General features: G+C 42.6%; 3 protein-coding genes across 3 annotated transcripts in view; 2 read left to right on the forward strand and 1 right to left on the reverse strand.

The window, feature by feature from the left end:
- Nucleotides 1–5,706: 5,706 nt before the first annotated feature.
- Nucleotides 5,707–8,706, forward strand: LOC108232333 (protein L-Myc-1b-like). The gene is made up of 3 exons (XM_017410073.3): nt 5,707–6,051; nt 6,413–6,972; nt 7,495–8,706. Exons 2-3 carry the CDS (start codon nt 6,456–6,458, stop codon nt 8,025–8,027), a joined length of 1,050 nt encoding a protein of 349 aa, XP_017265562.1. The 5' UTR covers nt 5,707–6,051; nt 6,413–6,455; the 3' UTR covers nt 8,028–8,706.
- An 8,235-nt stretch (nt 8,707–16,941) lies between these two features.
- On the forward strand, nt 16,942–24,073 carry LOC108232121 (cytosolic 5'-nucleotidase 1A-like). Its single transcript, XM_017409723.3, has 6 exons — nt 16,942–17,708; nt 18,729–18,896; nt 19,035–19,164; nt 21,783–21,905; nt 22,043–22,227; nt 22,390–24,073. The coding sequence occupies exons 1-6, from the start codon at nt 17,580–17,582 to the stop codon at nt 22,759–22,761; spliced, it is 1,107 nt and encodes a 368-aa protein (XP_017265212.1). The 5' UTR covers nt 16,942–17,579; the 3' UTR covers nt 22,762–24,073.
- A 685-nt stretch (nt 24,074–24,758) lies between these two features.
- The window catches only part of LOC108232135 (interferon alpha-inducible protein 27-like protein 2A), a 15,138-nt gene continuing 13,034 nt past the window's right edge, over nt 24,759–26,862 (reverse strand). Inside the window, exons 3-4 of the mRNA XM_017409743.3 lie at nt 25,089–25,250; nt 24,759–25,009 (exon numbers count right to left, since the gene is read on the reverse strand). Of these exons, the coding sequence (XP_017265232.1) occupies nt 24,912–25,009; nt 25,089–25,250 (260 nt within the window). The 3' untranslated portion in view covers nt 24,759–24,911. The remainder of the gene's footprint in view (nt 25,010–25,088; nt 25,251–26,862) is intronic.

Here is a 26,862-nt window from a genome sequence, read left to right on the forward strand (position 1 = left end):
ATTTAGATTTATATTTAGCATGTAGCTGTAACAATTACATTTAACTAGCTAAATGTTGTAAAAAGTGACATCAGAAAATCCACACTACATTTTTAAACAGTGTTTGAAGCTAAATGTGACAAAATTTAGGCATGAATTTTGAGCACAAGCTTGTTTACAAACAGCGCCCCATAGAACACAACATTTTTTTTACCCCATTCTTTATCATTTATTTATTTTCCCTAAGAAGTTTTTATTAAAAGTGATAATTTACAGCTAACAACCAGCAGGTGGCAGCATGAGTCAGTCAGACTTTGGTGCAATGAAGCCGCAGTTACATTTAATTTATCTAGGTGTACATGTCTATATTCATAAGTGTCTGTTATTATTGCTCTCAGACACTTTAATACTTTTTATTCAGCTTATGAAAACATGCTGTCTTGCAGACACAGCTGTGATGTCAGATCAGCTTTATTTGTATAAGACTTTAAACAGCGACTTTGTTCTTAGTGAGCTTAACTACTGTTAACGTTTAACCAGTTCATCCAAACTAAACTTCATTAAGTTGTTGCATTTTGTCTTCTGTTAACAATATTAAAGTGAAATCTGCATCCACACCATTGTTTTTTTTTTCTTTTTAATATTTTAACATTTTCCCCGCAGAAATACATTGAGATCTTTTCAATTCCCTTCAAAGGTGCTTCAGGAACCTGGCTCTGTTTTTCTTTTTTTGCTACTTCTAGCTTTTAGCTACTGTTCTGCTACTTGTAGGTTTTAGCCACCTTTTGCTACTTTTAGCTTTGGGCCTCTTTTAGCTAGTGATCACCTTCACCTTCAGCTTTAACAGCTCAGCAAAGCGGTACAGCTACTCAGCATTCACGTTCGCTCAGGATCAGAGCTGCAGTTGTGTTTCAGGGAGCAGCAGTGTGTTGAGGAAGTGACAGCACGAGATAAGATCGACAGTAAAAATCTGATGTCATGCGTGTTGTAACAGATTCAGATCTCTGCTGTGTGGAAGCTGCAGGTAAAACTGACAGGATGTTCAGAACAAAAAACCTGCCAGAATGTCTTTCACGTCCCAGGGCAGCAATAATGTTTGTGATTTATATCTGTTGTCTTCTTCCCCTGCGTTTCTTTTTTTCCTTCCCTGTTTTTTTTTTTTTTTTTGAAGCAGCAATAAATGGTGTTTTTTCAGCCTGAAAAGGGGAGGGTCACGGGTCAGGGCGAGGGGGTGTCGTAGAGGTCGTGGGGAAAAGGCAGGACCCTCCCTTGTGTTGCACATGTGGGTAAAGTCTTGGAAAATATCTAAGGAGTTCTCTACATTCCTGAACTGTACTGAGCTCCAGCTGGACTCGACTGAGACGGAGCTGGAGACCCCTCACCCGTCCTCACACATACACTACGTATAACAAAAAGGAACAATAGTGGGTACTTAAAGTTCAGAAGGGAAACGACTTGGGGAGCAGGCTATTGTTGGAGTTAAGCACAACGTTGTCCCCACAGTGTCCCTGCTGGGGACAGCATCTCCATGTTTCAATGAAGGAAGGACAAATCCCTAGTTTTTTACACTAATCTGTTGAGGAATGTGAAGGTAGAAGACATAAAAGCTGTGAACTTTGCAGGTAAAGCAATCCTAAAATCTCTCAGATGAAACTTAAAATAAAGTAAGTTTTCAAAAAAACACCAAAACTGTATGACCACAACATAAAAAGTTTGTCTCTCAAACAAGTTTTCACCCATAAACCTACTTCTTTTAGGAATCGTTCAGGTTTCATAGCAGAATTTAAACCCAATATCTAAACTTGACCAATGAGAAAATACAAGCTTAAAATGAAAATAAAGGGGCAACAGGAATTATTCCAAGTGCAATTCAGTGGTTATAATTTTTGATAATCTGCAGTCTCGATCCTGCTCCAAACGTGCATTTTTACCAAAAACATCAACAATCAAACCAATACCCGGTTTCCCACAGCCTTTTAGGAGACTGTCTATTTTCTGCAACATTCAGTCGGCCCTGGATGTTTGTCTTTGTAGGAAAAGGCTTCCCAGCTCCATAGGATGATATATATACATGTGGAGAACTCAGCAGATTGTTGTCACGTGGAGCCCACAACCAGAACTCATCAGAACTTCCTGCAGCTCCTTCCGTGTTGCTGTCTCGTCTGTTCATCAGATTTGGAGGAATATCCAGCTCTTGGCCGGTGTTCTCTCCACTTCTTGATGGCCGTTTCCGCTGTGCTCCATTGGTGCCCGTGAGCTCTCTGTGAACCGTGGCCTCTGATGCAACTAAATGGGAGGAAAAAAAACCTGCTGGGGCAGCTGGAGATTACTTCAGGTTGATCAGAGAATGACAGGGGTGTTTCACAACAAGGATAAAGGTTGTAATTAAATCAGAAAGTGCTTCAACAAATCATCTGTTTAAGGGTGTGCACACTTATGCAAACAGCAATCTTTTTATTTTTTTATCCCTTTCCCCACAGCTTATTTGTTAAATTGAATAGGATACATATCACAGTAACTGTGAATGTGCTTTTATTATTTTAAATCACAACAGCCTAGCATTGTAACCTGCATTGTAAGACCTGTGGCGGGTTTTTAATAAACTTTCATGTGACCAAAAACTGCAATAAAGGGCTTCATTAGAACATTTTGCTCTAAAAACCTTTTATTGTTTTGTTTTGCTGTTTTAAAACTTCCAAAATTAAACCAGCTTCTTCTTAAAGTGAGCAGGTAAACCAAAAATGATTTGATAAGTGACCAAAAAAGAACTTTGTCATTTATAATTTGTCAAATTTGGATGTTCAAAATGAAAAATTCTGCATATCTGCTGCTGCAAACGATTCAAAACTCAATGATCTCCACACAAACTGTGGAGATTAGTGGGTTTTTGGTAGTTTGTACCTCAGTACTGCTCATGAAAGAAAAAAAACAAAAAGATTTAGACTCAATTCTTTATTCTGCACGATTCCAGACCAGACCTTTATGCATTTTAACTTAACAGATCTGAAGTTTAGGTGTCTTATTAAGAGCAACCAATCAGGGACGTGTGCTGGACCTTGAGACACGAGGACAGGCGTCCATCACTAATCGTGCTTTTTAATTTGGGCTAAGTTTGAGTTGAGACGCTGCAGCTTTTGTTTTGTTCGCTGAGGTGATTAATTAAAGACGCTTTTGGACGAGCTGGATCAATATCTTAGCAGGAGGCGAAGGACTGGCATGACTTCGACCTCTGATGACGAGACGCTGGTCAACTTTAACCTTCTGTTCACCAGTCAGCACGAAGCGTTTAATGACTCCAGACAAAACGTGGACAAATCATGTCTCCAGTTAATCACCTCTTGATTGTGTCATTGTTGGCTTTAACATAATGAAAGGTTTCAGGTCAGGGGTTTTACAGGCGTGGTCTTTTTTTTTTTTTTTTACTACTGTGAGATTGTTGTTGAGGCCTGCAGAGAAGAATTTAGCAGCAAATAAAGGAAAGTTTGTTTAGGATAAAATCTTGTTTGCTGCTGTTGGAACTTGCTCTTTAAAAAAACGATTACTCACTTCACCTCCGCTCGCAGACGTTTCAGCATCTTAAAAAGTGCTCATTTGTGTTGAAATGCATTTAAACCCTGGGCCCTCCGCCCAACAACGTGAAAACGCTCCGTAGTTTGGAACATTAGGCACATTTAAGCGACTCTGTGGAGCTTGTCTTTGTCGGGGAGCTGCATATGGAAATGTGGGACTGCTTCAGTTGGCCTCTGTGACACGAATTAAGTCCTGCTTCTCAAAATCCACGACTTTTCACACAAATGAAAGAAGATCAAGAAAACCCAGCACCTGATCTCCGTTCTACCTGCTTAAAACTATTTTTAGATCAACAATCTTTGCAGTATAATTTCAATACTTGTATCAATTTAGGAATTGGTGTTCCTTGGAGGATCACTATGCTACTACCCCACCACGTTTTAGGTCAATATCTATAAAACTGATTGAGTTATAGTCATAGTGTGTTGCCTAATGCTGATTAGCTGGGGCAGCCATCTTGTATTGAACTGACTACTAAGGGTAATGAGTTGTAGATGTACATCCAGTGATTAGTTTCTGAGAGTTTCATTAAATATCTGCTGGTCCATGAAATATTCTGCTATAGACATATAAATACACACACAGGCAAAAACATCCCTGCCTCCACCTCTGGGAGATAAAAATGACCTCAGACTTTAATACAAATCACTCGAAGCAGTCATCAATAATGAAAAGAAGCCTTTAGACGTCTGAAATGGTCAATCAAATCTTAATTCTGCTAATTTTAATAAGATTAGTGAGAAGTAGGTTAATCTCAGATGTAATCTTTGGTGTTGGGGCTGACACATGTCCACTTTACATCAGAGGATTCAGGCTTGTGTCCTGATTCAGAGACATGGACAATGAAGACGCCCAACGCGTCTGGACCTGGCTGTCTCGTACACGACATGCCGTGTTTGGATACGAATTTGGGGCCAAATTAAAAGAAAATCCTACTTTCTGCAGGACTGCAGTGTGAGAGCTCAGTGCTGAGTGAAACTGAGTTGTTTTATGTAAACAAAGCTGAGCAGGAGCTAAAGTGATCAAAACCAAAGCTAAAGGCTGAAACTTGTAGAGCAATAGTTAATAGCTGAAAGTAGCAAAACAGATGCTAAAGCTAAAAATCAACAAAACTGTAGCTAAAAGAAGCAAAATAGTAGCTACACATGTCAGAACAATTGCTAAAAACGACAAAAAGAAAAACAGAGCAAGTATGCTGAGTCTGATTTGAAGGAAAACAATGTTTTTTTTGTGGGAACTCAAGAGAACTCAATGTATTTCTATGGGGAATTTATTCAAATACATATTAAGAAAAGTAGAAAGTCCCAAAAAACACAAGTCATAGCACCCTGACCCCAAAAGTTAATCAGTTGTAGATGTACATCCAATGATTCTTCACCGAAGGTTTCATTCAAATCCGTCCAGTGGTTCAGGAGTTATTTTGCTAACAGTCAGACAGTGTTGACGGCAACAATTAATGCTAAAGCGTTGGACAAAGTGTAGCCCTTGGTATATGTGTTGGGGACTATGTTCAGCTACTACCACACCACATTTTATCTGAGTATCTGTGAAGCTATCTGAGTTACAGTCATTTTTGTGCTGGCTAAGGTCAAGCAGCTGTGACGGCCATCTTGAATTGGGCAGACAACAAAAGTTAATGAGTTGTAGACATACACCTAATGATTATTCCCTGAAAGTTTCATTAAAGTCTGCCTCTTAGTTCGTGAGATATTTTGCTAACAGAGAGGCAGAAGTGACGTAGAGGCGTAGATTTAAAACCAAACCTTGTGGTATTAGTTCATGGTCAAGGTTTGAGCTGGGAATGATTTAGTTTGGGTCTATTACTGCACTAAAAGTTTAAAAAATGTCAAATACTTCATATTTAGATGCTTTAAATTGCATTTTTTTAGGCTGTCATCATGTTGTGTTACTGTGGGAAAACCTGAGAGTAATGGAGCTGGTGACATTTCCATGAGTTGCAAACATGCTAGTAGTGGGTGTGTTTTTGGTCCGTTTTTACGCACAGGTTGAAACTGTTGCTGATCTGTTGTTATGATGCGGGCCGAGCCGAGCCGAACAGAGCCGAACTCAGCCGAGCCGGGCTGAGCCGGGGCGGGGCGCCTCCTCCCTCCCTCTCCCCCCCACGCCTCTGATGCAAATAAAGGGGGCTTCACCCGGATCTGCCGCCGCTCTGCGGACCTCGGTGCGGCTCCTCCCTGCGCCTTTTCACCGCCTTATAACATGATCCCTCAGTGGCGCGAAAAGCGCACAGTGTGTCTCTTTATCTGTGAGGGCGAGCCGAGCTGAGCCGAGCCGAGACGAGCCGGCGCTTCCGTCTCATGCGCTCATTTCCCATTTCTTGGATTTTTAACTGAACAGAAACAAGAACACCGGCTGGGCTCCCTCCGTGGATGAACCCGGACTGCTCTCCTCACATTTCAGCCGCTGGAGCAGAGGCTTGTCGCCAGGTTCTGGACGGGTTCTAATGTCCCGGGTTTGTTGCTGAGAGTCTGCAGAGATCCGGTGAGCTGCTTTTAATTCTCCTCTGTAAGTTTCTGGAGAGGAAACGGCTCCGTTTGTGAGCTTTAAACCACTCTCTGATTCACTTAGAACAAAGACTGAACCAGGAAATGCTCGACTTGTTTGCTTTTAAAGCGTACTAAACCATTTGGAGCTAAATATACCAGATGGTGTCATTTCCTCTAGTCCGCATGTGTCCGTCTCTGCAAAGAGCGCATCCGCAAGATGCGATCAATTATTAATGCGTCCCATTTGTTGAAGCCGGCTGTTCCGGGATGAGGTGTCCCATTAGGAGGATATCTGATCTGTGATAGAAGGATCAAGTCTAATCACTCTGATATTTTCCCCCTCTGCCTGCTTCTAGGACCTTCATTTCTGGGATTAAAGTGGATTTCATCAGCCTGAACATGGAGTTTGATTGTTTCCAGCCTTATTTTTTCGACCATTTCGACGCCGAGGAGGATTTTTACAAGTCAACTGCGCCCAGTGAGGACATATGGAAAAAGTTTGAGCTGCTGCCCACCCCGCCCATGTCCCCCCACCGGACCCTGAGCGCCGCGGCTCTCTACCTCTCGCCCGGGGACCAGCTCAGCTGGCTGACCAAGGTGTTGGACGAGGACTGTGAGGGACACTTCCTGCCGGACACTGAGGAGCTGCTGAGCAACGCGAGCGCCCACATCATCAAGGACTGCATGTGGAGTAGTTTCCCCAGCAGCAAGCAGTCGGAGAAGGAGAAGGTCAGCGGGAAGGCGTGCGGCACCCCGGCGCCGGTCAGACCGAGCAAAGCGCAGTGCGCCTCGCCGGGCGGTGTATCCTCCGCGCCGGCGGTGGACTGCGTCGACCCCGCGGCGGTGCTCACCTTCCCCGCGAGCAGCTGCAGGAAGCCGGCGTCGTCTGGATCCGAGTCCCGCTCCGACTCCTCTGGTAAGGAAACAGGCATGCTTGAAGAGTGCCCCACCCCGCCCTGCCTGGATTATATTGCCCACTAACAATGGGTTATTTGGAGAGCAGGCGGCAGTGCAGCAGGAGGGGTTATCCAGTGCAAAGCCTCCTCAAATAAGGCTGGATTTTTGTTATTTATTTATTTTTTTCTTGACTCTTCCTGTAACAAAGCGCCTCACGCTTCCTCTGAACAGGCCATGCTTTAAAAACCGCGCCCCTATCACTTTTAGGTGAACTCCCCTCCTTTCTTTATCTGTCGCTGCAACACAATCAGGGTGCGGTAAAGGGGCCCCTGTCTTGATGATTTATTGCTTCAGCTTAAACATTTACAAAATCGAAAGAACCCCCCTCCCTCTCATTTAAATATTTATTGCCCAATTCCTGCAAACTTCCTGGTTCAGGTTAATTGATCTGGTTTGTTGGAATGTGAAACATGTGAGGTATTGCCCTCCTGTGAACCTTTTGTAGACTTTAACAAAGTTGATTTTTTCCTGCGATGAACAGATGATGAAGAGGAGATCGATGTTGTCACCGTGGAGAGCAAGCAGAAGCGAGTGCGGCTGGTCAACGTCAGGAAGCCGGTCACCATCAGGGTGCGCGCCGACCCCTGCCCCAAACGCTTCCACATGTCCGTCCACCGGCAGCAACACAACTACGCAGCCCGCTCCCCGGACAGCGACCTGGAGCCCGAGGACGACGACTATGAGGACGAGCCCCATGGCAAGCGTGTCTGCCCGGCGTCCCCCTCCGACAGCACCCCCCAAAGCTCGGACGTGGAGGACACCGACCGCAGGAAGAACCACAACTTCCTGGAGAGGAAGAGGAGGAACGACCTCAGGTCCCGCTTCCTTGCCCTGCGGGACCAGGTCCCTGGCCTGGAGGCGGCCAAGGCCCCCAAGGTGGCCATCCTGACCCAGGCGACGGAGTACCTCATGGAGCTGCACACCAGGGAGAAGCGGCACCTCCAGGAGAAGAAGCGCCTCAAATCCAGGCAGCAGCAGCTCCTCCGCAAATTATCAGAACTCAAACGCTCATGAGACTCCGCCTGAAAATAACTGCCTCGTTCTCAGTCAAGAACCTTTACGCTCACGTGACCCGTCACTTTGAAAAGCTATCCTTTTTATATAGCGCGACATGCCTCATGTACATAGCTGTGAATTTTAGTTTTTGAATGAAATCACATGGCTGTGGGCCTCTGATTCCACTGTGGACGCCCTGTGAACCTGTAATGGGGAGGCGCTTCAGTTAGATCTCAGTGCTGTTTTTATTCTTTGCACAGTTTTTAGTTTTAAACGAGGACTTTTTTTATAGCTGGTATGCTGTGACGTGATATTGTTTTTGCGAAACATTTGTAGCCGCCTGGACGAGTGGGGAAACTTTGTTTTCATAAAGTGTGAATGCCTTTCTACCTGCCAGAGTGAATGATTGCATCGGTTTGTTTGAGCTGCTGTACATATCATTTTGTAAATAATAGCATATTCCTCCTGTCGAAACAGAACCAGGAGTTCTTGAAAATTTGCTCCTCTGTGCCACAAAACCTCTATTTTGGTAAGAAACTAGGAAAAGGAAAAAAAAAAACCGTTGCACTGCTGTACTTTATATTTCACGTGTCACTTTGTGATTTCAATGCTTTTCTGGTTTTGTTTTTGTTTTTTTTGTTAAGCATGCTAACCTCAACAGCATAATTAAAATTTTTATACCATATTTGCATAGAAATGTACTGTGTTTGGGGGTTTTTGTCACACATTTTTGTTAAAATGCACCAAATGTTTTTTGTTTATATCTCAGCAGAAAGATAACTATCTGAACTGGCACCAAAGTCGTTTTAAATAATCGACACAGAAGTAGGAAGTTGCGCAGATTTATCACGACTCAGTGATAGCCGGAGTGACATTCATCACATGCTGATCTGGTGCTCCCCCTGCAGATACATAAGCTGCTATCACAGCTGAATCTGGTGTAAATGAGAACCGATGATTTAAATTAGCTTTAACAGCTTGATGCCCGACTTCGGTCTTTTATTATTTTATTTATTTTGAAGGTAGAGGTTGTTCCCCAGCCTGTCCTTCAGACTCGTCCTTGAGGAGAGGCTGTGTTGTGGATCCTCCCCTCTGCAGTGGCTGCTGCACGCTGGGCACCTGATGTGCTTGGAAATAGGTCACAGGCACAAATACAGCCGGTATCTTTAGAGCAGTGGCCCCGTGTGAAGTGCCACTTGGATCTGGTACACATATGTGGTCAGGAAATGGGAGGGGAGGGGAGGGGGTCACGCGAAAGGATGAGAGAGCAGGGCCCCCCGCCCAGCCGACCAGGCCTGCAGCACAGCAGACAGTGCAGATCAATACATGAATAAATACATAGACAGAGGAGAATTGATCAGCTAAATCCACAACACCATGAAAGATTGGTTTGAAACAGAGCAGGCACAGTAAAATAGAAAAGAATATCTGTTTATAAAATACAAAATAGAAGATCTGTTTTTTGTGTAGACATAAAGGACTTGTGTAACAAAAACACTGAATCACTTCACACTTGTGCTGAAGGATTTTTCCCGAATATGACACTTTGAGCGGAACGTTCTCTTCCCTTTTCCTCCAGTCGCAGAATTCACTGACCCGAGTGCCCAAAACAAGGTGACTTCAGTTTGTGATGATGAGGATAACTTCACCGGCGATGAGTCTGTGCAGGCCTGAATGACTCAGCTCTGAGCTCCTGCCATTTGTTTATTGAACTCTGCAGCCATGTGGCTCAGGTAGTCGAGCCTGATAGACGAGCCCCGGCACACCTTGAGCGCCAACCGTCCTGCACTTTGCTCACCTTTGTTGTCGCTGGGAATGGTTGGTGTTCTGCCTGCTCGTGTTTGCTCTGCCCTCAGGTCACCTATTTGTGGCATAACTGAATTTTTCAGCTGGCATTTGGTCTCAAACAAATGTACCAAACAGTAAAGCAGTTTAACATTTCTACAGAAGGAGTCCAGAGCTTTCTAGTTCTCAGCTTTCCTTTGTAAATTAGAGATAACCTGAAGCTGCTGATTACGTCCAAGTGAGCACCTACAGGAGATGATTCCTTCAGCTGCCATCAGCCGCTGCTCTGATGCTTCTACTTTCATCAGAAAGTGAAAGCAACTATTGGGTTTTAGAACAACCTGTCTGATACATTTCCTGTCACATTACAACAGTCATTAAAAAATAAAGAGGCTCATTTAAAAAAGAGCAGGGGGGAAATTTTAAATTTACAAAAGAGTCCATAACCCTGTCCAAGTGTTGCATTTTGCATTTGACCTCATTTCCCAGCGTACAACAGCAACATGCAAACTGTCCAGCACACGGTGTGGTCGATGGAAATGAAAACATTACGAATCTGCAGCAAAAGATCGTCTTGTTTACGTTGATCATCATCAGGGAATTAAAATCATTTCAACACACCTTGTTTGTCCAAAGACAGTTGGGCGTAACAGCCTTAATTGACACCAGTGAGTGAGCAGGACATAAAAATGAAGAAAACACCTGTATTTTCCAACAGGAGTCTCAAAAGCGCTTCTATTTGCACGACTTTTGGTAATTACGCTCTGTTAATGAATCTTTTTTGTTCCAACCTGACTTTTTTTCTGCAGGGAAACAATGAAGTCAAGGCACCTCTTTGTGCTGCTCTGACGGTTAACTTGCCCGACCAGATTTTCTGCTCGCACTGAACGGTTTCTGTGGTGCACGTGCGATCGTTTCTGTACAAATGTGTCTTTGCTTCCTTTCAGAACATGTTCCGATTTTCACTTCATCGGGTTTTTCTTACCTTTAAGCCTAAAGAGAGCCTTGCTATCCACATCTGTAACAACTACACATGAGACATTAAAGCTTCACTTGATGCACATCTTAACTGAATATTGCTGTTTTTCACATTACTAAACGGAAAGTGACCCTGATTATGATTATTATTACTCTGTTTGTTCTGTTACCTTTTGGTGTTTCTTAAGAAAAAAAAATAAACTCGCAAAGCGGATGATATTAACTCATCTTTGGCACGTTTTCCTTGTCAAGACACTACCAGTTACACTCGCCGATCCAGTATTTCCTGCAGATAAACCTGTTTAATGATAGAACCAGGGAAAGTCTGTTACAGGCTTCGTTTTTTTTTTTTTTTTTTTTGACTGAGCAGATATGAATGCGTGTCTGCGTTTCTGGAAAATGAGATGGTCAGCTTTCGCAACCGTTAACATCCCCCTTTGCTGAAGAATCACCTACATCGGCAAATTTTCAAGGAGCAAACAGTATTAAGCAATGTTTGCAACATGTTTGCCTAAGTGTGTTCTGACTGGCCTGGTTTGGATCACATGCATGCATTGTGTGAACACAGAAAGGCAAACAAAACAGACCATAAACTGGCTGCATGGGTTTATGATTCTGAGAAACCGGCACAACTGTCTGCTTATCTCTGACACGCATGTTGGGGTAATTAGGACATTTGATAAAGATGAAACAGGCAAAAGAGTAACACAATGTTTTGTGTGACTTTGAGCTCGAATAATCTCCCATTAGTGTCTGCTTTAGGGCTTGGCACAAACATTTCTAGAGCTCGTACACATGGATTTCTAATCTTCGGAGGTGAAGTGCAGTTAGGAGTCATCCCTGTCTTACTCAACACTTAAAACACACCCTTCCCCTTGTTCTATTTTCAAGTGGCTGACGGTCAAGGAAGAAGTGGAAAACACGGCCGGGAAAAGGCGCAGATACACACATCTGGGTATGAGGGTACACACACACACACCGCACATACACGCACTTGTGGGGAAACTTTCCCTGACCACAGTTGTCAAACTCTGCCTGCTGACCCACATTCCAGCCTGGTTGTGTCACTGAAGCTCAGCCACTGATTTCCAATGAACCCATTCAAAAACCGCTCCGATATTCTGTCGCAGAAACCCCTTCATGTGGATTTCCTCCTTTGCCTCTATGCCCCCTCTTCTGCATCAATCTGCTGGCCTCTGCCCTCCTTTCAGGTACTTATCGCCACCATTTGTTGATCTAGGTCAGTCTTCTGCTTTCAGTTTCTCACCCCCATCCATGCCGCCTACCCTCCCCTCGCAAAGGCCCGTGTTACATAACAGTGATGATTCAGGCTTTACATGCTCCTCTCGGATGTGTCTGGCCCCAGCTGACTGGTCTCAGATCAGTGCTTTTCTTTAAACCTCAGCCAGCAAACGGGTCTGCTATGCAACCAACCAAAGGCGTCACAATTTACCAGGCTGTAGGATTTTTGTGCAGTCATTTCTTTTACCAACCACATTTTCAATGCTCCACAACAAAAGCCTTTTTTTATTGTATGTAGGGTTTCAAGACGGTAATAATCTAATCTGGAGTTAATCCTAATCCTAATGCTGTTAGTGGAAGCGCTGGTGCCATCTGGGCCCATACACGCTGCAGCTCTGATTATAATGAACCCATCAAAAGGACTTCTCATCATCTCCCTGTTCGAGTCATTGGTGGCTTGTGTTAAACTCTGACCTGCTCACAAACCAAAGCAGGCTGAGGTCGGATGGACCTTACTGCAGTTAATGAATAAACAAACCCAATACATTGGAGGGCGTAATCTGTTTCTATGGCGCGCTCGGTCCCTGGAGAGGCAGAGGTAACTTTGGTGATGCAACCATGAGGCTGTTTAATGGATAAACGACACGAATGAGGGGCGGGATGGGACTCAGGAGTAACAACTGCTACGTCGCCCCCACCCTGGCAACCCCTCGCCGACTCCTTGTGTACAGACGCTGAGCAGAATGGGGACGAAAGGGCGAGGGATGGCGCAAGATGAAAGCAATCAGTGGTTTTTAAGTTTCAAGGTTCATTTTTGCTCAGGGATATAGAAGCTTAATCTTAAATAATATTGTATAAAGTCTTAATTTTCTGAGTTCCTGAGCACTTTAGCGCCTTTTTACCCACATGTTTTGCTACTGTAGCCTCCAGTTTCACCATTTTAGTTATAAGTTTAGCTGAAATTTTACTTTGGACATCTAATTACTGCCCACTGCAGAGGGTGAAGGCAGAGCGATGATGATTGTTAGGAGTTACAGCTGGGAGATCTCAGCAAAATGGCTCCAAATTTACAGATACTGAGCCACAGTAGCTGAGAGTCATTATATATAAGAAAACACATCATTGCTCAAAGCTGCACATAATGCTGTTTTCAAAGTTTGATCTTTATGGCTGCAACGTCATTGCTTCACAACACGAATGATTTTAGTCTAAAACTCCAACACGAAAGGCGGCGGGCGATGTGTATTCTTTCAAGGCTTGCTAAATCAATTTTCTTTTTTTCTTTTTGGGGCTTTCCCCCGCATGCTGTTCGTGCACTTACAGTGGCAAGACGTCAAAACAAACTGGAGTAAAGGTGAATAAATACAGAACCTAATGATCACCCTAAAAGAGGAATTGTACACACTGAGAATCAGCTGGAGCAAAAATGCCTGTGCACTTATAATAAAAGTGGTAGTTTATACGTTTATGCCTTGACAAAATCCCATTTAACAAAACATCTGCAGGACTCAAGCTGAAGTCTGGCCAGCACACACGACAGTGATCTGTTAATTTAACTTTTCCACAACTTTGCCAAATGCTTATTCTTTTAGTTTGAGAAGCACAGAACTGCAAGCTTTACCCAGTTCATCGTTTGTTTTAGAAAGACTAAAATAGACTCCATGGGAAATTATGACGATCCCGTTTTAGTGTGAAAACTTGAGAGGTTGCACTTGTTTTTGTTCATCTGAATGTGTTTGTCATTAGATTTATCCCCCTCCATATGTTTTCTGTTTCTTCCAGGAAAAATTCTCCAGCACGTTTTCTGAGAGATCTTTAGTTTTACTTTTCACTTCTGCTCTTCTCCTGGTTTTGTTTAGTCTGAAATAAAGGAACCAGCTGCTGCTTCTTCGCACAGGAGCCTCGGTGTTTGTGAATGGGCAGATTTCAAACACGGCAGCCTGAAAACGAGACGTGATGTGCTCAGGTGTGATTTGCTTGCTTCAACAAAAAACAAAACAAAAACAGTATGGCAGTCTATCCCTCGAATCAAAACCACTTTAAAAAAACCTTTTATTGTGAAGTCACGTGTTTAAACCTATCCTCTGCAGCGCGGCACTTCAGAAAATGGCCTTTGTGGGCCAGCAGATGTTCCATTGTTTGGCCTTGTGGTGTAAGGTTGCTTCAGTTGAGTTTGCGACTCTTTTCTGCGTCTTTTGAATTTACCCCCCTTTGGTCCGTCACCAGCAGCCCCCCCTCCACTCCAAGCTTCTCAGAGAGGGGGTTCTCCTCCCTTCCCCCCATCCCCTTTAACCCCCAACAGTCCTCACAGTTGCTGCCCCTCCACCAACACAGACTTTGTTACAACTTTGTTTTTTTGCTCGGGGTCACACCCCCCCAGCCCTCGTCCAGTTCACTGACCCGTTGCCTCGGACTGAGGATGTGTTTGCATTTAAATGAATAACCTGCTCAGCATTTTCTCATGCTTGCAACTCCCTCCTGAACGCCGTTGTCACCAGGGCCTGAGAGACCACCACTGTGCAGCTTATGTAATAATCACTGCCCCTGTTTTCCTCCTCCCCGATTCATGTGTGAAGCACAAGAAAGGAGCAGCGTAACAAGATGTAGGAGTCGCACCAGCAGCACAGGCTTCCTGTTTTTGTGTTGAACTCGTTTGGAGGCAGGAAGTGAGAGGATGGCTGACGACAAGGCAGCCGCTTACTAATGCCACAGATTTAGGAAGACCGGGTTGACTCAGGGCCGCGGCATCCCTGAAACCTAATAACAACAAATCCAATTATGTGGCTGCCAGTTGTCGGTGTTGCCAAGCCCGCAAATGACCTTTCTCTGATGCTGGAAGGCCGTCCTGCAGCACTAATAGAAAGAAAGAGCTGTATTAGTCTCTGAGGCAGCATGTGTGTGTGTTTTGATGTGGCTCGAGCAGAATCCCAGTAAAGAACAAAGAATCCGGTGGTGGCCAGCATGCCTGAGTGGCTGCTTTAAAGGACTGATTAAGGTTATAATAGTCATCTGCCTTGTTTCAAGCCTTCAGGCTGTGTTGGGGGTGGGGTGGGGCCTGATATAGAGTAGGGGGGTTGTCCAGGCTCTTTGTTCTGGCCTCCTTTTGTCTCCGCCCACAGACAGCTTTATCTCTCTTGCAGACTCGCGCCAAAACAGCAAGGCGTTGCTGTTTCTTCCGCTTTTCTATCTCAAAGCCAACACCCCCTCCATTTTTTTTTTTCTGAGAACTACTTTTCTCTCTGCATGGTTCCAAGGCAACTGTAGGTACAGCATAGGTGTGCTAACGCTCGCCGAGGCCTCCTTTTCTTGTTTTTTCTTCCCCCTCCTGCATTTCCCGCCACCCTCAGGGAGAGGTCACACAAAGCCGGAATGAAGAAAGGCTGCCTCCTCTTCGCGCCAAATGCCGGCGTTATTCAAATCATCCCAGTGGGTGCGGCCCAACTGTCTCCATGTCCTGTTAACCCCATCTGAGCACCAAAACACACACACCAGGCCTTTGGCTGCTTCAGCGTTTAATCTACTTTACAGTCATTGTATCCCAAAAAATATAAATCATGATTATTATATGTTACAGTTACATTATATGTATATGAAACAAAGCAAAGATATGGCTTTCAGCTTTAATAATACCACAGACTCAAAGCATCCCCCTGTCAACAAGAATGCCGTGGCGAAAATTAAGAGGTTTAAATGATTACAGATACTCAAACGCAACTTCCTCTTTGTCATGGTTTTTCTTTCACATCCTCTTTGTTTACAACAGACAGACGGCATGAATGAAAGCAGCGAAGCTCTCAGAGATGCTGAGTCTTTTTAAACCCTCTGCTTCTCTCTAGTGGCTCCAAACATTAACTGCAAACACAGACTGATGTTTTCAGTGTGTTTTCTGACTCCTAAACAGTCAATTAACAGGATGTTTCCAGCTCTGATTTATTCACACATATTCATGTCAAGTGTCTTGTTGAAAATATAAAGTTTTTTAATTTAATCGCATGCCACATTTGTGGGATCCAGTATTAAATGTTTAAATCTCAAATATCTTTCTGTTTGCTTTCTTTTTAACGTGACGGCTTTCTTTTACTCATTGTCATTGTTTGTAATATTTATTTTTTATATATTGGGACAACACTACAGCATTTTGGTTTAACTCTTGTTCAGTTTTAGTGCACTCTATTTGTTTTGAAAAGATAAGGAGTTTCTACTTGTAAAAGATTTTTAAAAACTTATAAATAATAGCAATAAGGTCAGGGTGTCTGTTAGGGTACATTATAGCTAATGAGCCTTTGGACTGTAGGTATGAAGACACCTTTGATACAGGGTTGTAAATCTGAATTTTGAAAAATCATAAATCAGTATTTAGATCATTTTTATCCTCTTGGTCATTTATTTATTTCTTAAATGCTTTTCATACATTCAGTTGAAGTTAAATTTTATTTCAGTATAAATCAGTTTACCAATTTAAAACTAAAAGTATGCTTTTATGTAGATTCATTGTATTTATTTTGCTCAACATGTGTTATTCCTAATAAAAATGACGTCCATGATGGATAGGTCTGTGTCTGCTGTCTGCGTGTTAGTTTTTGTTATCTTTGTGCTCCTTTGGTTTTTGCTCCTGTTCAATATCTGCCCCCCCCCCCAGAACCCGTCTGTAGGCTGCAGATTGCCTGGTTACTGTGATAAAAGCGGCGCTAACAGCATTAATAATGATTTTACGCTCTTCAAAGCACAGTGTGCGCTTTCATCGTTGTTTCCTGCATCACCTGCCTGTTTCTCTGTGCCACTGATGGTGTGTGTGTGTGTGTGTGTGCGTGACATGTTTAAACTGGTGTCCACACGTCCAATCAGATGGACTGAAAATATGGGAGTGTCCCATTTGCTATGACTCACCTACTGTTGCCTGGCAACGGGATGGTTGCTCTGTGACTCAACCCGACTGGGCTTAAGGAACCACTGATGGACTACATTTCCCATAATGCTGTGCAGGATTATGAAATAGTTTATCAGAGGTAGTGAAGAGCACAGAGAATGCAGTGTACCTTAGCTGTAGCATTTTGCACAAATAGTCCAGCTTGTTTTTCTTCAAATTAAATACGATCTTGGAGAAAGTTTTGATTTTGTTTCTCAGTTTGGAGAACTGAGCACATCATGCCACATCAGGACTGAAATCAGACGCTCTGCTGTGACTCCCAGGCGTCCCACGTTGAAAGAGTTAAAAAGTGGGAGGATGCGTGAGGGCTTGAAGTCAGTACAGAGTGTGCAAAAGAGGAGGAGAGCAGCCCGGAGGACCTGATCGAGGGACTTCATCCGCATGATGCTGGACATGAGAAGACAAGGTCACAGCTTGAATTTCTTTCCACGGTCTGCCTCCATCCCGCTCCTGTTCTGCATCATCTCATCTGTTCTGGCAGTTTAGCCAAGTGCCTCTGCTGCAGTCGCATTGAGCTCATCTGTTGAGTGCAGCACGACTCAGTTTTAACCTGTGAGGAGGGAGCGTGGATTATTTTAAGGGGGAGGAATCCTGGTTTAAGAGTGTTTAAAAGTGAGCAATCACACTGGGAGTGTAAGATGAGCCTGAGCAGCAGTCAGACTCTGACAATCAGTGGACAGGACTTGGTGAAGAATGGCAGCCGAGCCCCCAGGGAAGATGCTAGAGCAGGTCTGAAGCCCTCCACACCCACGAAGAAACCCCAACCAGTGAGTATTTCTGTAGTTTTTCCCCATGTTCAGTCTACTTACGCTGCTGGGAATAATAAATTCAGTGTGGCCAAAATTGATTGCGACCCAGGTGATGACAACAAAGGATAGTAAACAGACACTCTAAACTCTGCGGCAAAGTGATGAATCATTTAAAGGCTTCAGCTCACTGAAAATAAAATCACATAAAGATGAAGCTTGGTGAAACATGATGCTCCACTGTGGAAACTGAGCGACGAGAGGCGGTCATGTTTCAGATCAGACTCACAATCAGCCACCTGAACCCGGGAGCCTAAAGCAACGAGCTCCAACTCCAGGATGCAGGGAGAAATTAGCGAACATCTTTCTCCCTGCAGCTCCTTGTGCAGGGGATCTGATTGCAATGTTTAAACAAAACTAGTGTTAATTCCCAACAATTTGCTATTCAAATCTCAGAGGGACGTCTTGGAGTAAAATGGCTAAGGCTGGCGTAACTTTTGTTGCGCTTCTTTTCTGCTGCAGAAAACTTTGCAAATCTGAAATTTTAGAAACTCACCTATTGTTATAAAACTGTTAGTGATGCTCTAATTTGTAGTTTTCTTAGAGTTGAAGTCAACAAATTGGTTTTTGATGAAATTAAAAATGATTTAATGGAATAATTGAGTTAGTCAAAAGCTTGCTCATTTTTGTTACACGGTTGTGGTCCTATTGTGCACCTTTTTTTTTTTTTAGAAATTTTAAACAAACTGTTCAGGAATTAAAAGATAAAGGGTAGTTTAGTTAAAAACTGTTTAAGAAGAAAGTCTTTCACGATTACTGGGCAAACTTTATAAAATGAAGGGCACCAGGAGACTTTTGACCTCCAAAGAGTTAAGAAGTGCCAGCCTGTGGCATGTGAGCTGACATTATCAGGCTCCTGCAGTGGAAAACATTTCCTATCATCCCGTCACTTCTGCTCTGTCGCAGCACTTCACCCAGCTCAGCTGCGGGCCGTTTTAGGCTTTTGTCGAAATGTCATGCCTTGAATGTCTCGTCCTCCAGCCCAAGCCGGAGAACGCCATCACCATCGCCGTGTCGTCCCGAGTCCTCTTCAACATGGAGAAGGAGCAGCAGATCTTCGAGCAGCAGGGCATGGAGGAGTACATCAAGTATCAGGTGGCGCACGAAGCGGAGCCGTTCAGACCTGGACCTGCCTTCTCTTTTGTTAAGGTCGGGGACGTCTGTATGACAGGGACGACGTGGGGACACGGATATGTCAACGCTGTGTGCTGATGGAGGAGGCGGTACCCTCCATCCTCGGTTTTATTCCTCGTTCTAACGCAAACCTGTGTTTGGCCGTGTTCCCAGGCTCTGGAGGCCGTCAACACCCAACTGAGGGAGCTTTATCCTGAGAGCGAAGAGCTTTTTGACGTCGTTCTCATCACCAACAACCACGCATACGTTGGCCTGAGACTCATCAATACCATCAATCATCACCGTAAGTTACCAACGCAGGGATATGTTGTCCTCGAAACTCTTTGGTTTGAGAAATTCTTCCCTATAGAGATGTAGACGAAGAATAAAGATCCTGCAGCAATCAGGATTATTAACGACAGGGCTGCAAAAATGCCATATTGGCTTAAAGTGCTTCAGCTCGTAGAGTTTAATTTTAGTTTGGTTTTTTTTTTAGTTTTTTTTAAAATATATATTGATATGCATTTCTTACTTTGTGGGAAAAAGTCCGTAGGTTTATTATAGTGAGAAAATGCTCTAAAAATATTCCCAAACACAATGAGAAGGTTTGAGTTGGTAGGATGTTTTTCACTTCAATCATTTTAAACAGTATTATTTTTTAAGTAATGCTAAAAAAAAACGAATCCCAAACAAACATCTGCTGGAAAAATACAGTAATTGCCAAAACTCACAATCCTTTAGAAATTTCCAGACCCTCTTAAATTAAAGTAAATTAATAGCTTTGACATGTTCTTCATCTTTGGCATGTTAATTTTAGATAGGAATGTTGTGCTTAGAAACAATTCTTACGAAGAAATAAAGAGAAAGACCTCTTTGAGATTCCTAAAAACAGCAAGAAAAATGTAACCACGTCCTTCATCTGACCCTTTATAAGCCATCACTTCAGCCTATATCCTGTAATGCTGCAGGGTAAATTAAATATTTATCCTCTCCCTGTTTACCCTGCCAAGTATATTGGTTCGCGTAAGCAGAGTCATCCCTTTTATTGCTTTTGTAATCAGTTATGTCATTTATGGTTTTGTGAATTTGTCCTGAAAGAAGCGCCGGTTCAGCGCTTGAACTCAGTGCTGGATTTATTTACGATGACATGTTTACATTTGATTTCTTCCACAGGTTACTGCATCGTTGTTTCCCTATAAAATCATCTTAAATTAACAACAGCTGCCCGTTACCCTTTTACATTGTGCCTGCATGAATGAATGAATGACACAGAAAATGAAATCCCAGCTGTGTTGGACCAGATTGAAGATAAGCATTGTGTTTTTTACTATAAATAAACTCAACAGGTGATAAGAAACAAATCTAAACATGAGGATTGGAAGTAAGGGTGTATTTGGGGCATGAAAACTGAAACCAAGATTAAAAAGCCATGGACTCAACTGGAAATTGGGGAAAGTAGAGTAAATACACAACAATATGAGATAATACAACATAACTAATGAGAATCACCCAAGGTACCCATTTTCTTATTGAAAAAGGTGTGATTTTTATGCCAATCTGATGTTATAAACCACTTAGCTTTTTTTCCCCTGCCTAATTCATTCTAAATAATTTACTGTGAGATTCTGTTTTTCTTGATAAATGACTCTGGTGATTCATCTACTGCTGACATAAAAAGCAGCAGCTCGTCCTTTTTATTCTCAAACGTTCACTGAACCAAATCCTGCCCAGCTCACACAGACATGAACAAGATATCAAAGCACTGACTTATCAGGACTAAATAAATCAGGGCAAAAATAGAAAACAAACTTGCTGTAATATGTCAAACTCCTTCTTGAAACCCTGCTTGTTGACAGACTCCTACTCAGTTCAGAGGGGGTGGGGGTGGGGGGGTGTTACTTTAATCCCACTAAATAAACTGGGAATGTCAGTGGTTATGACAGAATAACACTCAAGCATAAAATGCTGGGAGTTCAGGGTCTACAGCACATGCTCCTGCTCTTACAGGGCTGTTGTAAAATCAGATTACACTCAAGCGTTGGTCGTGGCGTGAGAAAGTCGACACAACTGATGCATTCGTGCCTCCTAAACAGAAGGTGTCACTAATGAGAAAATAAACCAGCTGCACAGCAGGAATGGCCCAGGAAGGAAGAAGTTGTACAAGAGGTGCATTTTTCATACTCAGACATAACTATGCAGTTTTATTTCCAACGCTTTGCTTCAAAGTGAATTTTGGGGATGGTGTAAAATTTGCAGTAGTTGTGTTTTCTTTGGTTTTGTGCGGTAGTCCATCCATCCATCCACTGATCTATCCATTTCCTGCCCTGTATCCATGGTTGGATCACTGAGACAACAGACCAGAGAGGATACATACTCCTGAGTGAGTTCTGGGTCTGCCTCAGGGTCTCCTCCCAGTGTTAGGTGGATAGAAAACCTCTACAGGGAGGCAACTGAATCCGTTGCCCAAATCACCTCAACTGACCTCTTTAGATGCTGCGGCGCTCCAGCTCTGCTCTGATGGAGCTCCTCACCTTTTCTCTACAGCTGGGCCCTAAGAAGGAGCAATCATTGCAAACGGTTCAAAAACTTCATAAACCACATAAAGTAAAAGACATTAAATTAAACTGTTTGTGCATAAAGAATATACTTTCTGTGCAATTCCTTCTGGCGCTGTTCCTGCTGTGTAGCAGTACTGTCTTAGCAGTATCGACACCTTCTGTTTAGGAGGAGAACTGCAGAGAGCGTAGCAAGTCTCAGCCACTGGTTCAAAAGGCAAATTTGTTATGTTGTTGTCACAATTTTCTTTCACCATGATCACTACATTTCAGCTGCAAGTGACTTAAACATCTGTCCAAGTCATAATCATTTTTGCACATTTATCACCTGCGTCTGATTGTTCTGTAAATTTCTCCTCCTTTACAGAGTTGTTTATCGAGCGCTTCTGTATGACAGGAGGAAACAGTCCTATAGGCTACCTGAAGGCCTACCACACGAACCTCTACCTGTCTGCCGACCCAGTCAAGGTCCACGAGGCTCTGGGGGAAGGTAAGTAGAAAGAAAAATGAACAATGAGAGAATCTATACCTCACTTTTTTTTTTAAAATTGAAATACCTTCAGATAAACTCATAAATGAAAACTCCTGACCCATGGTAAAGTGTGTGTGAAACACTGTGTGAACCAGGTATAGCGGCAGCCACCATGTTCACCCCGGAGAAGATGACAGAGGTGTCGGAGACTCAGCTGCGGGTTGCGTTTGATGGCGATGCAGTGCTTTTCTCAGATGAGTCAGAGCAGATTTTCAAGGCCCACGGACTGGACAAGTTCTTTGAGCACGAGAAGGCGCATGAGAACAAACCTCTGGACCATGTAAAGTACACAAAACAGGATCATTTACCTAAATATACACAGACAATAATCAGTGTTTTTCTGGAGTTAACGTGTTTTTTACATGAACAGTGACAACAATATGTTCTGTGTCTTCAAAGCAAAGGAGATTGTATGGCCTCCTTTTCTGTATTTGTCCCTCAGGGTCCACTGAAGGGCTTCCTGGAGGTTTTGGGAAAACTACAGAAGAAGTTTTATGCCAAAGGGCAGCGCATGGACTGCCCCATCCGGACCTACCTGGTGACGGCTCGCAGCGCAGCCAGCTCCGGAGCCAGGGCCCTGAAAACTCTGCGCTCGTGGGGCCTGGAGATCGACGAGGCCCTGTTCCTCGCAGGAGCACCCAAAGGGCCGATGCTGGAGAAGATCAGGCCTCACATCTTCTTCGACGACCAGATGTTTCACGTGGAGGGGGCAGCGGAAATGGGGACAGTGGCGTGCCACGTGCCCTATGGGATCGCTCAGAGAATCCCAAGGAAAGGCGTAAAGGACAAAGAGACGTCGCAGACAGTTAAGTAGCACAAAATGTCACCGTGGAGACACAGGAGACACTTCATTTTGGCCTTCAGCTGCATGATAAGTGTGGTTACTGCAGAAGAATATCATGTTAAGTGGATGCAATTTCTTATATTTATGATTACGGAAACCACAAAAATATCAATAATTTTAGCAGCACTTTAGAATTGCTTATTTACAACTTGTTTTAAGTATTTTATTTTATTATATTTTTCATTTATAATGCGATTAAACCATTTAACTGAATGGCGCTTGGACTGTCAGGTTCTAAAAATTATTTAAAATGTTGAATTTTAAGACTGTAGAAGATTTATACTAAAATCTATCTGTTACAGATTGAAAGCTGACCAATATTTACAGCTAAAACTTCAAAGATAAACTTATAATTAGTCCAGAAACTTAACCTTTTCTTGTACAGCCAGCAAAAAAATGTTGCCTTTTTCTTTTTATCACAAAATCTTTGTCAGTTTTATTGCACAATTAAAACAAATTGACCAAAGTACTTGACCGTTTAGTCAAATAAAGTTAAATACAACAATAAAAAGCAATAAAATATAAGAGACCGAATAAAAACTACAATAAAAGACAAAAACACAGCACAAAGTATAGATAAAGAACTCCAGCAGCAACAATAAATGCATCATAAAAACTGTTGAATCATAAAATGGTTTATATTTAAAAGCTTTAAAATTTACTTTGCTGTTAGAAATTTACTTTAAATACCAAAAAGCTCATGTATTTTTTCTGCATATATAGATATATTTTTTCTGACATCCCTTTTAAAAAGGGAAAAAACCCAATAAAAAAGGAAAGTATTTCAAATTAAGGAACAAATATTCAGAAATATTAGAAAAACAGAACACGCTAATAATTATATTACATATTTATTTAGGTAGAACAGAGAAACCACAAAATATTTTTGTAAATTCTGATTTTATGCAGATTTGGGCAGTTGTGCAATTCCTGATATAAGAGTTAAAGCGGTGCCTTTTCTCACAGTTCTTTTCTTTATGTCGGTGTCGTTTGTGTGTATTTCAAGGTAGAAAATATAAAACATTTGAATCTGCACTTCTTCTTTTTGGTTTAAAAGAGTTAAACATCTTCTGGTTACGGATTTCCATTTCAATGCTTGTCCCTAAAGTTCTGAATGTTCATCGTGTCGGTCTGATTCTGTTGTTTCCGTGTCGTTGTCGTGTTTCGAACTTAATGTGAAGCAACTTGTGTCTGAAGATAAACAATGTCTGCTGGAAGACGTGGGTCTTCCCTCAATGGGCAAATTAGTAACTGTGCACGGTTATTTGATTTAACGTCAAAATAAAAAGGATTGAATTAAAATAAATCTGTATCCATTTCTTCTTTTTAGTTAAAAGTTAAGAATGCCTTTTTATATTTATAGACAATTAGACAAATTAAAGGGGTGTGAGAGACAGAACACATCTTTTAGCATGTGGTTACAACTGTTTATGACCTTTTATTGCTTGTAATGATGAATAAATTCTTACAGAACCTGATGACAAGCTTCTAAAACACTTTGGAATCATGTGTGTCGGAGCGGAGACACATCGGGTTTGAGCTGAGCAAGGACGCAAAACACGACGCAGCATTAGGCCTTGACAGTACCACCTTCAAAAGTTATTTTCCAGAGGTCAGGATGTGTAGTTTAGAAAAGAATAAAGGGCAGAGATTCAAAGGCCCAAACAGGTTCCTCATCCTGACAGCAGGGGGCGACAGAATCAACATTTATTATGATCTGAAGTCCAGTGATTTGCAGTCATCACATGCTGTGATGTATATTAATATTTGTAATAACTGCAGTATTATTCTTTAACTCCCAGCAAACTAAACCATTTATCTCAGCTGAAAGGCAGCAAAATCAGTTTGTTTTTGTTGTGTTGCAGTTTTGTGGCTCTGTTATTCATCTGGCTCTTTATTTAGACGTTTTTCCTGAATCTAAGGACGCTCAACTCAGATTTCTCTTTTTAACAAAAAGTGAAATGAAGTTACTGAAACAAACACTTCTTCTTGTTTATTTATTCAGCCGTGGATCTGTTGACAGGAAGTGAGTCAAGCATAGCGACACAGCAGGCATCCGAGCGTAAAATCGTTCAGGTTTTTATACTCCTCCGGCAAAAACCTAATTTGGAAATTTTTATTTAAAAAAATTTCTTCAGGAATCTCGTGGCTGCCCCTCCGACACTCGCTCCAGCGCCGGCAACAATAGCTTTGGTGGTTATTGACAAACCAGCAGCACCTGAGGAGGAAACACACATTTCAACTACTTTAATACCATTTTTTAATTATGTTTTAAAACTCCAGTGAAATTAAAGTACCTGCAGATTGCAGAACAGCCACCACACCTCCTGCAGCCGTCGCTCCACCGTTAGCGATGGCAGCAGAGGACATCATGCCTGCAGCGTAGGAGCCAGCGGTTATTCCAGCCGAGGTGAAACCCACGGCCCCGAGCACCACAGGAGCCAGGGCCACTGCTCCAACTGCACGAGGACAAGACGAGAAGCAGCGACATGTTAAAATCAGAGTCCGAGTTGACCTGATGATACTCTTCTCTTGCAAACCCACAGGATGTTTTTCTGCAGTGTGGCTGCTGACAAATTAAATCAAATTAGTATTGTTTTTAATAACATGTCTTTGAAATCTTCTTCTGCTAATACTACTACTTCTAATGCTAATTATGTTACTGTTAGCACTATTACAGCTAATGCTAATTCTACTAATGCTAAATCTATTAATGCTAGTGTGACCTTGGATTCAGCTTTAGATCTTTTTACCAGATCACACAAATAAGTTTGTAAAAATTGACAGAGGCACTGCTGCAGATTAAAAACGGTTTATTGAAGTCACAAATGTTTCAAAAGCAAAAATAGTCAAAATTTACTTTATTATACCAAGTGGCCACACTAAAAGTGGGAGTCTATGCTGGCCCTAGGATCCTAAAAGCTGAAAAATAATTAAAACCCAATTAGATAAATTTAGACTGTTACACCTAAGTGTTCCCCAACAAAAACACCCTCACACCAAAACCCTTGGTGAATACAGCAAAAAACAGAAAAGAAAAACTCCCCTCCCACTAGTCTCCTCAATCTAAATAAAACAGCTTAAGACAGCATAGGTCCTGGCTTAAAACAAGCCAGAGGTTTTTAACCAACCATGACCATCTACAGATAAAACTAAAACAGTAGCAGGCCAACCTACAAACAAAAGAAATCAAGTTAAACAAGAACATTAGACAGCCAGATAATCATAAGGAACAGTCCTTATCTTCTCTACAGTGAAACCCGTAAATGGCGCTCTTGGCGTCACTCTTGACGTCACTCTTCAAAGTTAAACATACCTCTGCACGAGTCATCAGCCTACATCTGATCTCCTCAGCCATCTATCTGCTACTAAATATAAATGCCGATTACCTGTCTCCCTAACAAGCGTCACAGCGGCTACACTAGTTTTAATTAAAAGCTAATATTCTGCTAAATTTAACTATCCTTTTGGTACTTTTAGCTAGGCATTCCCTCCTATTTGCTTTTAGCGAGCAATTAGCTTTTATAGCTAGTGTTTCGATACTGTTTGTTGTTAGTGTTTTGCTAATTCAGCTAGCATTTGGCTAATGCTAATTCCACTAACCCTGCGAATGCTAATTTTACTGATGCTACCTCTGCCAGTGGTAATTCTACTAATGTTAATTCTGCTAATACTAATTTTAAATAAAAGCTAATATTCTGTGTAGTCTTTTGCTGCTTATAGATAAAGTTTTGCTACTTTTGCTTGTATGCTGCCATTAGCTATTTTGCCTTTTAGCTAGCCTTTTGCTACTTCTAAATTTTAGCAAACACCTTTTTAATCACCAGAACGCCTCACCTAAAACCTCCTCCATCACTTTGATGGTTTGAAAGGCTCATTAAAGACAAGTTATATTCTGTGTCGCTTACAACATTAATTAAAAACTAGAACTGCAAGCAGTTATCAACGGGTTCCAAGCCCCCCACGGTCCGCCCCTACCCGCGCGCTCCGACCCCGACGCCCCGCCCGGCGTGGCTCCGCCGCCTCTCTCGGCGAGCGGGCCGAGTCGAAGCTCGCCAGGACGGGGCGTAC

This window comes from Kryptolebias marmoratus, linkage group LG10 (genome assembly GCF_001649575.2).
Source record: "Kryptolebias marmoratus isolate JLee-2015 linkage group LG10, ASM164957v2, whole genome shotgun sequence".
In the NCBI taxonomy this organism is placed as follows: domain Eukaryota; kingdom Metazoa; phylum Chordata; class Actinopteri; order Cyprinodontiformes; family Rivulidae; genus Kryptolebias; species Kryptolebias marmoratus.